Raw genomic sequence first — 15,000 nt, forward strand, 5'->3', positions numbered from 1 at the left:
GGCAACCAAGATGGCCAAGCAGGGTTATCTCATGGATGAAGCCACGGCAGCTTTCAAGGAGAGGTGGGTTTGCGTTCTTTTGTTTTATTTATGTTTTCGTGTCTGTTTGTTTTTGTTAGGGTTGTTTGTTAGACATTTGAGTGGGTGGAAGGTTTATTTGTTTTATTGTTGTTGTTTTTTGAGATGAGGTGGGGGGGATTTTTGTTATAAATTTAATATGATTTTGGAGTCCAATGTAACATATTTCAAAGTGCATATCCTTTTAATAACATTATAGACAAAGTCGATCTTAATTTCTCACCAATTCCATTTAAAAACGTTATTAATGAAACTGTAACAGTTTATGACAATACATTTAAATGATTTTAACCAGCAAACCAACTACTAATTTTAAATTAACTGCAATAAATAGCTATATATTTGATCGGAACATCATGCCAAAAGGACCATGATGATAATCTTCATTTCAATTAGATCGCAATATCAAAAGAAAAACGATAATAGAAAAAATAATGATCCAAACCTCCCCTAGGCTCAACATGACCCGAGAAACGACAACATTTGACTCGCAGTGGGTTGGCGACCTGTCCTCGTCACCTTATTGCGACCAGACGCTCCTTCGTCCAAGTCCGCCCCCTTGCGACGCGGACTACCCCTACAGGTCGGCCGACGGGACCTGTAATAACCTGAAGAACCCTACCTGGGGGGCGGCCTTCACGCAGTTCCGCCGTGCGATGCCACCGGATTATGGAGATGGTAAGATTTTTTTTTCTTTGCAATCAGGAGAGGAGGGGGGGGGGAGTTAATTCAAATATTTTTTCCTTTTGTCCTTTTTTAAAAGCCAAAACAAAGAACCTACAAATCCGGGAACTTTTACTAAAAAATGCCTTTCCTTTAATCCGGGAACTTTTCGATATCTACCGCCTCCCTAAATCCGGAAACTTCACCAGAATGGCTATCCTTAAACCCGGATTTTTTCCGACAAAATAATTATCATAATTAAATCCGGGTCGCAGATATCTAGTAATCCGAGGTTCTTGAATATGTCGAGATATGAAACATAATAAAAAAAACTTTGAGTTGGGTTATCAAAAGCTATTTAAGTCTAGATTCATTTATTGATTAATAAACAGAATAGGAAATCCTTCCATCTAATAAAAAGCATAAAGGATGATATTAGATAATCCAGAAGAGAAAAAATGATTGGAAATATATGCAAAAGCCCTCTTGAAATTGGGAATCGATCCAGAAATCAAAAGTAAAAAAACAACAACAAAACTCCATGAGCAATTTAAAAAAAGAAAGTACTCCCCGCCAACTTTTCGCTGAAGAAATGTCTTATAAATTCCGATTACGTATTGTAAAAGCAATTTGAATCACAAAAAATTACAGCCGTACAGTATAATTTGTTTTATCTTAATATTGCTGTTAGTGTGCCACTACTGATTAAAAATGTGTGTGCAATGGTGGTCAAAATTGTATTGCAACATTGAATCTACTCATGAAGAAACATGAAAATACTATTTCATGGTAAACGAAGACATTGTGGAAAATTGATTATTATAACACTTGGCTTTTCATGCTTCATTTGTACTCATGTGTCGGGATAAAAGTTACACATGTACACATTTGTTTGACAAAGTATAACTATCTGTGCTTAGACGGATCATATTTTACAGTATGAGTGAGGATGTATGTATCCGAGCGTGCGTTTGCAATGAAATGCAGATGCAATATACAGCAAACACTCCACCTTGACGTTTCTCGTCTGACTTAGACTCCTCATCAAGCAGTAATACCGAAGTGTATGAGGAATCTAGTCTGACTCAAGACGTCTCACATTCATATTTCATTTATTATTGCTGTTGTGTCTCCTTTCATTTTTGTACACACGTTTTTGTGGTTGTATGTGTATGTACTTTCTGTATGAGTACCTATGCTCGCGCGTCCGTCTAGTTATACTAATTAACATATACTTATACATATAATTATACACATACATCCAATACTTCGTACTTATCAAACCATTTACCTGAGCAACGAAACGAAGATGTGAAATCAACACAACAAGGTGTAATGCTCGGCATCCCGTCCACACTGGTATATCTTTCTCCAATTATTGATTCGACCGCAAGTCAGACGTTCAACTCGGATTCCACCGCTGCATGAGGTCAATTGCATGAGATGAAGTCTACCCTACCTCATGATGCTAGACGTTGCGAACGTTGCGAAGGACTTGCATTATCGTTTTAATCATGGTGAGCCATCATTATAGCATGATCTTTACCATCCTTTAAAAAAAAAAAAAAAAAAAAAAAAAAAAAACATATATATATATATATATATATATATAATATATATATATATATATATATATATATATATATATATATATAATGCAAAGGACACCAAACAAAACTACATGGAGATAAAAAAAAAAAAAACGTAATAAAAATAAAAATAAAAATGAAAATCATGATCCCATAAATAGCCATATTACAAAAGCATTCCCACTGAATCCCAAACCAATACGTTCTCCCGAAATGTAAGACAGAGTGATGATTCACTAATCAGAATTATATCAAGACAAACACGAGAAGGGGATGTGGTAGACGATAGGAGAGGAGGATCGACATCCGAGAAGAAGAAGAAGGTGGACGGGCATCTCCTGCGGTTGACAGGTGATACAGGTACATAGCGAAGAAGGAAAAGAGGAGGAAGAATGAGAGGGGGAGGGAGATGAAGCGGGTAGGAAGTGCTGTTGGATGGAGGGGGGGATGGAGGAGAAGGGGGGTGTAGACGGGAAGGGAAAGTGCTGGTGTAAAAAGGAGAAAAATATTTTGTCTCATGGCGGTGATGAAAGTGATGCGGAGAGGATAAAAATGATGGATACTCACATATGATCCTGTGGGTATCTAATCATGTGTAGGTATTCATATCATACTGTGTATGTATATATAAATACACACATACACACGCACACACACACATATGTATCTATATATATTGATTTATATGCATACATATATTTTTTTCTTCATATATATACACATATGTATGTATGTTTGTGTGTATGTATGTGTGTGTGTATATCATTGCATATGTGCATACTAACTAACATACACGCACTGATCTTCTACCTATCCTTCCCCATACGGCCCGAGCCGATCCCTCCTACCACAACCCCCCTCCCCCTCCCCCAAACCCACCGACCTAACAGCGCCCCCGCCTCTCTTGCAGGCGTGTCGTCCCTCCGCCTCGCCCACGACAGCCGCGACCTCCCGAGCGCCCGCCTCATCACCAACATCGTCCACAGCAACAAGCTCGTCGAGTCCCGCTCCTATACCGTCCTCACCATGAGCTGGGGCCAGTTCATTGACCACGACATTACGGCCACCGCGTTGTCTAAAGGTTGGGGTTGAAATGGTGTTGAAGTTTTTTTTTCTGTCTCTCTTTCGTTTTTTTTTCTCTCAATCTCTCTCTCTCCGTCTGTCTGTTTGTGTCTCGCTTTCCGACTCTCTCTCTCTTTCTCTCTCTCTCTCTCTCGCTATCCTCTCTTCCTCTCCATCTCCCCTCCTCTCTTTTCTCTCCATCCCTCTCTCTCTTCCTCTCTCTCTCACTCTCTCTCTCTCTCCTCACTCTTCTCATCTCTTTCTCTCTTCCTCCCTCTCTTCTTTCTCGTCCTTTTCTTCCCTCACTATCCATCCCTTCCTCTCTCTCTCTCTTTCTCTCTCTCTCTCTCACTCTCTTTCTCTCATTATCCATCCCTCCCTCTCTTTCTCTCATTATCCATCCCTCCCTCTCTTTCTCTTTCTCTCTCTCTCTCTCTTTCTCTCTCTCTCTCTCACAATCCATCCCTTCCTCTCTCCTTTCATCTCTCTCTCTCTCTCTCTCTCTCTCTCGCTATCCATCCCTTCCTCTCTCTCTCTCTCTTTCTCTCACTATCCATCCCTTCCTCTCTCTTTCTCTTTCTCTCTCTCTCTCTCTCTCTCTCTCTTTCTCTCTGTTTTTTGTTCTTTCTTTGAGAGAACGGCATGTATATAAATACAATCATGTATTAATTTCAACCGGTAATTAAATCTAAAATAGATATAAATAGAAAAAAAATGCAAGAAGAGGAAGGTATAGCGATCCACAACAACAAAAAATACACATAATCATCCCACTCACACCCACAATGATAACAACAAGCAAACACACACACACACACACACACACACACACACACACACACACACACACACACACACACACACAAAAAAAAAAAAAAAAAAAAAAAAAAAAAAAAAAAAAAAAAAAAGCGAAACCAACAATCTCCTTCCACAGGCGTAAACGGCAGCGCGATTCCCTGCTGTTCCGTGGAAGTCCTGCAGGAACCCACCCTCCTTCACCCTCAATGTGCCGCCATTCCGGTCCCCGCTGACGACCACTTCTACGCCGTCCATAATCTTACGTGTATGGAATTCACACGGTCTGCTTCGGCGTCGAGGTGTAACTTCGGTTAGTGAGAGAGACAAGGCTTTGGTGTTTGTATGGTGGAGGATGTGATATGTAAGGATGTGGAGATATAGTTATGTATGTGTGTATACTTGCGTGGATACAGGGGTCGGCTGTATATAGAGGCTTGGGTCTATTTGTCGAGCAGTCAGTCCAAACATTCATCTATCTATCTATCTATCTATTCATCCATTCGTCCATCCATCGATCCATTTATCCATCTATCCATCCATCCATTTATCTATCTATCCATCCATTCGTCCATCAATCGATCCATTGATCCATCTATCCATCCATCCATTTATCTATCTATCCATCCATTCGTCCATCCATCCATCCACCCATCTATCCATCCATCCATCTATCTATCTATCCCATCCATCCATCCCTAAATTCCCCAAGCCCAATTCTAACGCTCCCTCAAGAACCCAATAGCCCCCAAAATTGCATCATTCTAAGAACCCTGAAATTCCCCAGGGCTCGAAATAACACACGATTCTAACAACCCCTAAATCCCTCCTCCCCCTCCCCCTCCCGCTCGCCCTCCCCATCTCCCCCTCCCTCTCTATCTACCCCCCTCTCCCCACAGGTCCAAGGGAACAGATCAACCAACAGACAGCTTTCCTGGACGGGTCTGTGATCTACGGGACGTCAGATGAACAGATGAATTCTCTAAGGATCCACTCTGATGGCCTCCTGGACTCTCAGGTGAGGATGGAGTTGTGTACAAAAGATTATGCAACGAAATTACGTGACTCACCTACTCTCCTGACTCTCCTTAACTCACCTTCAACTCTCCTAACTCTCCTTAACTCACCTACTCTCCTGACTCTCCTCAGCTGACCCTGGATGGGCGCGAACTACTACCACCTTCGAAGGACCCCGAAGATGGCTGTAACGTAGAAGACCAATTCAAATATGACCGTTATTGTTTCAAATCCGGTAAGGACCATTTGAAAACCGTTATAGTGTTTGTGCTCTTAGGGATAGTGATGATAAGGATGGTTACGATATGATGTTTTTTTTTATTATTAGTATTGTTTTATTGTTGTTTTTGGTGTTGTTGTTTTAAACCGTTATTGTTTCAAATCTGGTAAGGACCATTTGAAAATCGTTGTAGTTTTTGTGCTCTTAAGGATAGTGATGATAAGGATGGTTACGATATGATGTTTTTTTATTCTTAGTATTGTTTTATTGTTGTTTTTGATGTTGTTTTAAACCGTTATTGTTTCAAATCCGGTAAGGACCATTTGAATAAACGTTATAGTTTTTGTGCTCTTAGGGATAGTGATGATAAGGATGGTTACGATAGGATAGTTTTTGTTCTTAGTATTGCTTTATTGTTGTTTTTGGTGTTGTTGTTTTAAGCCGTTATTGTTTCAAATCCGGTGAGCACCATTTGAAAATCTTTATAGTTTTTGTGTTCTGAGGGATAGTGATGATAAGGATGGTTTTTTATTAGTAGTATTGTTTTATTGTTGTTTTTGGTGTTTTTTTTTTTCTTGTGATGGTTATAATGGTAATGACGGTTTGAACGATCGTGATACTTGCAATATTGATGATGATAATAATGACGATGATAATGATAGTAATAATTGTGAATTAGTAATGATGATAATAATGATAATTGTATTAGTAATGACAATAATGCTATTAATGATAATATCGATAATAACTAGTAATTATAATGATAATAGTGATAAGGATAATGATAATAATTGTGATGGTAAGAATAAAAACTAATAAAACAACAGCAATAATAACGACAACAATGATAAGAATGATAATAACGATAATGATGATAATACAAATACTAATATTCATTACTCTAAACACACACATGTAAATCGCGTAATCTTACCTATTCTATTATCCCTCCCCCTCCCCATCTAATCTCCTCCCTCCCCCTTAAATCAACTTCTACCCCATAACCACCCCTCCCTCCTTCACTCTAACCCCTCCACCTTAAACCCCTTCCCTCCTTAAAACCCCATCCCTTCACTCCCCCTTCCTCTCCACCACTCCCCCTTCCCCTCCACCACTCCCCCTTCTACCTCCCCCATTCACCAATCCTCCTTCTACCCCATCTACCCCTTCCCCTCCACCATACCCTTCTACCTCCATACCCCCACTCCCTCCACTCCCATTCTATACCACCTCTTTCACTCCCCCCTCTACCTCCCCAACACCCTCCATTCCTCCACCCTTTCCACTCCCCCTTCTATCCCTCCTCCTCCTCCTCTTCCTCCTCCTCCTCCTCCTCTTCCCCCTTCTCCTCTTCCTCCTCTTCTTCTTCTTCTTCTTCCTCCTCCTCCTCCTCCTCTTCCTCTTCTTTCTCCTCCTCCTCCTCTTCCTCCTCCTCCTCTTTCTTCTCCTTCTCCTCCTCCACCCCTTCCACACACCCTTATACCCCCCTCCTCCTCCTCCTCCTCTGCTTCCTCCTCCTCCACCCCTTCCACACCCCCCTCCCTCTCACCCCTACCCCCCTCCTCCTCCTCCTCCCTCTCACCCCTCACCCCTCACACCCCCCTTCACCCCCTCCCCTCCCCCCAGGCGACGCCCGCGCTAACGAGCAAATCCTGCTGACCACCCTGCACACCGTCTGGGCTCGACAACACAACCTGGTCGCCATCAGCCTCAAGGACTTAAATCCGGATTGGGACGACGAGATGCTCTTCCAGGAGTCGAGGAGGATCGTCGTGGCGCAGATCCAGCATATCACGTACCACGAGTATGTTCCTAGTATATTAGGTAAGTCGAGAGGAGTGAGGGGGAGGAGAGAGAAGGGGAGGGGAAGGGGGAAGGGCGGGAGGTGGGGTGGGAGAGGGAGCTGGAGAATGGGAGAGAGAGGGAGCTGGAGAGAGGGAGAGAGAGGGAGCTGGAGAGAGGGAGAGAGAGAGAGAAAGAGAGAGAGAGAGGGGGGGTAGGGAGGGGTGCAGAGAGGAGAGAGAGAGAGAGAGAGAGAGAGAGAGAGAGAGAGAGAGAGAGGAGAGACAGGAGAGAGAGAGAGGGGGAGAGGGGAGTGTCGAGAAGAAATGGATATTTGCTATTTTGATTCATATCATAATTACGATTGAACAATAAAGCAAAATTATCATATGAAACGAATCCTTCTAATTACAGAGCTATAGTAAGGTGTAAAGACCACTATAATACAACACGTACTTTTTACAGGTCCCAAGTTTATGAAGAAGTTAGAGCTAAGTCCGCAGTCTGAAGGGGACCAGATACAAGTCTATGACAGCAAGGTGCATCCTGCCATTGCAAATGAATTCGCTGCTGCCGCTTTCCGCTTCGGTCACAGCCAGATACAGGTTGGTTGGCATTTGCAATGCAATGATGGCTGGACATAACCTTCCTTCTTTTTTTTTTTTTTTTTTTTTTTTGGTTTATAGGTAAATGAAGGTTCTTACGACACGCATTCATACCTGTGTTGTTCTTTTGCGTCTATCAAGTCAGGGAAAAAAGAGAAAGGAAGAGAACAAACAGGATATATATAAACATATGTGTGTGTATATATATATATATATATATATATATATATATATATATATATATGTGTGTGTGTGTGTGTGTGTGTGTGTGTGTGTGTGTGTGTGTGTGTGTGTGTCTGGTTAGTGATATTTATAATTAAATATAATATTTAATATATATATATATATATATATATATATATATACATGTGTGTGTGTTTATATTTATGCATCCGTTTATATATGTATGTGTGTTCGCGTGTATAACCACGAAACACCCCCCCCCCCCCCCAAACGAAATGACTTCCCTTCCCTTCCCCCATACCCCAGGGCCTCGTGCAGAAGATCGACGGCCCGGCCAAGAACGTGGAGTTTGCGCAGCTAAAGAATTTCTTCTTCAACCCGTTCTCACTCTACGACCAAGGGACGATGGCACAGCTGGTCAGAGGAGAAACATCCCAGAGTGCGGCCGCTGTCGACACGTATTTCACTTCGCAGGTAAATTTGCAAGGCTGATTGTTATTCAAGAATGGACTATCGAGTTTTTTAATGTGTTGTTGTATTATTTTCTAGGTATTATTATGAATGTATTATCATGTGTTTTCTATACTTTTACGTGTGCATGAGAGAGGGGAAAGGACTGGAAAGAGGGAGGAGAGGAAGAGGAAGAGAAAGAGAAAGAGAAAGAGAGAGAAGGGGAGAAAAAGAGAAAGAGAAAGAGAAATAGAAATAGAAAGAGAGAGAGACAGAGACAGACAGAGACAGAGAGAGGGGGTGGTTGATAGACACCAAGAACCCCTACCCCCACCCCCACACACTCACATCTATATCTTCCAAAACACACACTCATCGCCTCTGTGAAACATGCACACAACAACATCTCCTCGTGACCAATACCACACTCAAAACCACACCCGTCTCTCCCTCGTCGTCGCACAGGTATCAGGAAAGCTCTTCCAAGGTGACAACCCGTATGGTCTGGATCTGGTCTCCGTGAATATACAGCGAGGTCGGGATCACGGCGTGGCAGGCTATACGAAGTGGAGAATGTACTGCGGTCTGCCCTCTGCGAGCAACTTCAGCGATCTGGCACAAGACATGGACGCTGGGGCTCTGGAGAGCATCAAGAAAGTGTACAAGTAAGACATTTGTCGTGTACTAGTAGGATTTTGGGTTATGTACAAGTAGGAATTTGGTTCATGTACAAGTAGGATTTTGGGTCATGTACAAGTAGGATTTCAAAGTTTATTTTTTTGTAGAAATATGGTGTACTAGTAAGGTTTTTGGGTTATGTAAGATCTTGTGTAGGATTTTTGTTGTAAGCTTTTTGGTTTTTGTATTAAGAGATTCCGTGTCCTAAAAGGATTTTGGGGTCTTGTACAAGTAAAAGATTTGTGATGTCCTCGTAGGATTCTTGAGTTTTGTACGAGTAAAAGATTTGTGGGCCACTGGTAGGATCTTTGATTGCAGTGTTGACAATACAGATATTTGTAGCCACAAGTAGGACTTTGGGGTTTTGCTTTATACAAGTGGGAATTTGATGTCACGGTAAAAGTCGCGAGGTTGTATCAGTATGAATATGGATTATGTACAAGTAAGGTCTTACTTGTTCACGAGAAAGTTTATTTTGTCACTGATTATAAGAATTTCAAGGCTAAAACAATAAGATTTTGTTTTCTGTACAGGTCGGATATAATATTGAGCATGTGGTCGTTTCTTATATAGTGTAAAATATTGTGTATAAGTTATGTTTTTCTACTTAAAAGTCACGTTACTTTTGAAAGATCTATCTGCAAACAATCAATTTTCAATCCCCCCACCCCCTTTTTAAGAACTCCACGACTTCTATTAATCTTTCCACTTTTACTTTACATTCAAGAACCTCAAAGTTTTCCCCCATTTCGTTTCGTGTCTCTTTTTTCCCCTAAAATACTCACAGCATCCTCAATACTTTCCTTCCACCCCCCATTAAAAAAAAAAAAAAAAAAAAAAAAATCAAAACGACCTCCCTCTTCTAACGGCTCCCCCCCCCCTCTATTGAAGGCACGTAGACGACATCGACTTCTACACCGGTGGGTTAGCCGAGCGGCCCATACAGGACGGGCTGGTGGGGCCGACCTTCGCCTGTGTCATCGCCGACCAGTTCCTGAGGCTGAAGAAAGGGGACCGCTTCTGGTACGAGACGAGCGAGAAACCCATGGCCTTCACGAGAGGTACGAGTCTTGGCCGGTCGCTAGCTTTGGTTTGGATTCGGTTGGAGTTGGGGAAGAGGGAATGTGGTTGGTTATGAGTATACGCTTACACATGCACGCACACACGCATACACACGCACATGCATGCACACGGACATGCATACGCACACGCACACACACACGGACACGCACAAACACACACACACACACACGCGCGCGCGGGCGCATTCAGCAAACAAGTGTAAACGCAAAACATAAGCATACATATTACAGTGACGTTCCCACAATTATTTCACTAATGCGTGTAAATTATCTCTTGTACAATGTCTCTTTTTCTTTCTTTTCTGTTTTTTTTTTAAATAGAAATAATGACTCAAAATTGCCAATTAGAAATCCATTAATTCAAAGTAAACGATACAAGTGAATAAAAACGAAACAAAACCAAAATACCAGAAAAAAAATCTTCAAGAACTACAATAATAATAATAATTATAATAATAATAATCTTCAATGATAATAATAATGACAATAATCTTCTTTGCCACAATAAGAAGGGAAACAAAACCGTAACATTTAGGGTTGGATGAGAAGGATAAGGAATATAACCCTAAACGATACGTCATGTTTTGGTGTTTTCCCTTATGACTGTGACTGTGTTTTGTTTCATATTTGTACATGTGTTCCCGAGTTTGTATTTGGAAATTTACAGAATGTTATATGCGGATGTATGGTTGTAGAGAGGGGGAGATTTTTTATTTTATTTTTGTTTTCTTTGATATATAATATGGCAGTTTTACATACCTATTATATAGATGTGAATATTTAATAAATAAAGATAGATATATAATAACAGTAATAATAATAATAATAATAATAATAGTAATAATAATAATGATAATAATAGCAATAATAATAATAATAATAATAATAATAATAATAATGCCAAAGATAATGATGAATAATGAATGTAATACTTGAATGATAAATGATATGAGTATAATGATTTAATGATTGAAACAATAATAACTCAATAAGGATTAGAACCGATAATATGATAACGATCTAATACTAATAGTATAATAATAGATCAAAAATAAATAATAATAATCAGCAATAATATCCATAATAATAATAATCCAAACAATAATAATAAAAATAACGATACTACTACAAATAACAATAATAATCATCATTAACATCATAACAATAATAGTCCTAACAATAAAAAATAACAATAATAATAATAATAATAATAATAATAATGATAATAATAATAACAATAATGATAATACTATTAACGATAATAATAACGATACTACTACAAATAACAATAATAATAATAATAACAATAATGATAATACTATTAACGATAATAATAACGATACTACTACAAATAACAATAATAATAATAATAATAATAATAATAATAATAATAATAATAATAATAATAATAATAATAATAATAATAATAATGATAATAATAATAATAATAATAATAATAATAATAATAATAATAATAATAATAATAATAATAATAATAATAATAATAATAATAATAATAATAATAATAATAATAATAATAATAATAATAATAATAATAATAATAATAATAATAATAATAATAATAATAATAATAATAATAATAATAATAATAATAATAATAATAGTAATAATAATAACAATAATAATAATAATAATAATAATAATAATAATAATAATAATAATAATAATAATAATAATAATAATAATAATAATAATAATGATAATAACAATAATGATAATAATTCTATTGACGATAATAATAACGATACTACTACAAATAACAATAATAATAATAATAATAATAATAATAATAATAATAATAATAATAATAATAATAATAATAATAATAATAATAATAATGATAATAATAATAATAATAATAATAATAATAATAATAATAATAATAATAATAATAATAATAATAATAATAATAATAATAATAATAATAATAATAATAATAATAATAATAATAATAATAATAATAATAATAATAACAATAATGATAATACTATTAACGATAATAATAACGATACTACTACAAATAACAATAATAATAATAATAATAATAATAATAATAATAATAATAATAATAATAATAATAATAATAATAATAATAATAATAATAATAATAATAATAATAATAATAATAATAATAATAATAATAATAATAATAATAATAATAATAATAATAATAATAATAATAATAATAATAATAATAATAATAATAATAATAATGATAATAATAATAATAATAATAATAATAATAATAATAATAATAATAATAATAATAATAATAATAATAATAATAATAATAATAATAATAATAATAATAATAATAATAATAATAATAATAATAATAATAATAATAATAATAATAATAATAATAATAATAATAATAATAATAATAATAATAATAATAATAATAATAATAATAATAATAATAATAATAATAATAATAATAATAATAATAATAATAATAATAATAATAATAATAATAACAATAATGATAATACTATTAACGATAATAATAACGATACTACTACAAATAACAATAATAATAATAATAATAATAATAATAATAATAATAATGATAATAATAATAACAATAATGATAATACTATTAACGATAATAATAACGATACTACTACAAATAACAATAATAATAATAATAATAATAATAATAATAATAATAATAATAATAATAATAATAATAATAATAATAATAATAATAATAATAATAATAATAATAATAATAATAATAATAATAATAATAATAATAATAATAATAATAATAATAATAATAATAATAATAATAATAATAATAATAATAATAATAATAATAATAATGATCATAATAGTAGTATTAGTAATAATATTAATAATGAAAATGATAATATTAACAATAATAATAATAATAATAATAATAATAATAATAATAATAATAATAATAATAATAATAATAATAATAATAATAATAATAATAATAATAATAATAATAATAATAATAATAATAATAATAATAATAATAATAATAATAATAATAATAATAATAATAATAATAATAATAATAACAATAATGATAATACTATTAACGATACAAAAAACTGGGAATGCAAAATTAGCGAAACTCCTCACCAGTACATTTTTTTTCCGTTGTGATGTCGTGCGATTCTTTGCCACTGAGCACGAAATGCAGGCAGTTGCACAGTTGCACACCACCAAACACAGAAACACACAGGCAGCTCCTCATGTAACCGCCTAGCACAACAGGGGACCTTCCCGATGTTCTCCAGTTTAGGGCTTAGGTTACGATGGGTTCATAATTATAAAGTTAGGTTTGGATAAGTTAGGGTTGTAAGAAGGTTGTGATGGGTTTATGTTAAGTTAGATTGGGTTAGGAATACGAAAGCATTAGATTGGTTTGGGTAGGATAAAATAAGACAGATTAGGATATGATGGCGTAAGATAAGTTATGCCAGGTTTGGATAAGATAGCATAAGATAAGTTAGGACAGGACAACATGAGACAGGTTAAGTTAGATGAAGGACTATATGGAACATAGGGACTGGAAAACATTGGCACGCGCCCCTCAACATAGTCCATTTTAACACACCTAGCACAACACGAAGGTCGTTTGGAAAATTGGCCATTTTCCGGGAATGGTCGTCAATAAACTGCCTTCAACAAGCATAACTGTCAAAGGGTTAGTTTTCAAAAGGGGCTTGTTTTGCCGCCAAACACAAGGTGATCGATCATTGTGTTTCTTCTGTGTTCTTTGTCTGAAGAAAGCATTTTGTGATATTGAAGCGTTTTTGCGGAAGAAGAGTTTTCGGAAAATGGCAAAATGGGTGTTTTCTTTCAAGACAAATCATAGTTTTAAATGCTTTTCGTTTGAGTGATGAGAAAAGCATGGTTGGGTGCGTTCATTTCCTTCATGTGTGTGCGTGTGCGTATATGGTGTGCAGAGTTTATCAAGTAATGTTAAAACCGACATAGAATATGCATGAGTGCTTCTACAAATTTCATCAGACACTATTTGTAATTCATGTTATTTAAGTTTGGAACACAATTTTTGTCTTTCTTTTCTTGTATTTTTACTCCTTATTAATCAACGCATTTGAAAAAAAGATGGAAATGACAATAGCAATTGCAATACAGAAATGATAATGATAATGTAAATGTGGCAAATAATGAAAACGGAGATTTTGATGATAAATATTACCACGACATACTACTGGTGATAACGACAATGACAATGATAAAAACAAGGATAATAAATGATGGTAGTAATGAAGATGATAATCATAATCACACTAGAAAAAATATATATATTGATACTGGTAGCAGACGAAAAATTGATAAAGTAACGATAGTGTCATAAAAAGGATGGTAATACTGATAATTGAAGATATATGTTGATGTCAACATTTATAAGATAATGAAACTATCCCTGAAAACAAAATTGGCAATAATATTAAGGATGAAATTGACGATGATAATTATAGTAATGATATTGGTAATGACTTCGAAAATAAAGACGATGATATTATTCTTAATTTAACCTGTGCATTACTGATAAAATATTTTGGTATAATATATGTAAACATATATATATATATATATATATATATATATATATATATATATATATATATATATATATATAGACATATGCACACATCATATATATGTATATATATATATATATATATATATATATATATATATATATATATATATATATATATATATGTCATATATATGATACATATTAGATATGTGTGTGTGTGTGTTTG

General features: G+C 35.0%; 1 protein-coding gene across 1 annotated transcript in view; it reads left to right on the forward strand.

The window, feature by feature from the left end:
• Positions 1-15,000, forward strand: part of LOC122260701 (salivary peroxidase/catechol oxidase) — a 24,810-nt gene that overhangs the window by 8,755 nt on the left and 1,055 nt on the right. The window contains exons 4-16 of the mRNA XM_086553712.1: positions 1-63; positions 533-756; positions 3,241-3,411; positions 4,327-4,500; positions 5,087-5,205; positions 5,337-5,439; positions 7,051-7,248; positions 7,672-7,811; positions 8,301-8,468; positions 8,910-9,109; positions 10,014-10,183; positions 13,401-13,534; positions 13,822-13,907. The exon at positions 1-63 is cut by the window's left edge and continues 138 nt beyond it. Of these exons, the coding sequence (XP_086409838.1) occupies positions 1-63; positions 533-756; positions 3,241-3,411; positions 4,327-4,500; positions 5,087-5,205; positions 5,337-5,439; positions 7,051-7,248; positions 7,672-7,811; positions 8,301-8,468; positions 8,910-9,109; positions 10,014-10,183; positions 13,401-13,534; positions 13,822-13,907 (1,950 nt within the window). The remainder of the gene's footprint in view (positions 64-532; positions 757-3,240; positions 3,412-4,326; positions 4,501-5,086; positions 5,206-5,336; positions 5,440-7,050; positions 7,249-7,671; positions 7,812-8,300; positions 8,469-8,909; positions 9,110-10,013; positions 10,184-13,400; positions 13,535-13,821; positions 13,908-15,000) is intronic.

Source organism: Penaeus japonicus, unplaced genomic scaffold (assembly GCF_977035675.1).
Source record: "Penaeus japonicus unplaced genomic scaffold, GWHDUDI00000001_assembly GWHDUDI00000028, whole genome shotgun sequence".
In the NCBI taxonomy this organism is placed as follows: domain Eukaryota; kingdom Metazoa; phylum Arthropoda; class Malacostraca; order Decapoda; family Penaeidae; genus Penaeus; species Penaeus japonicus.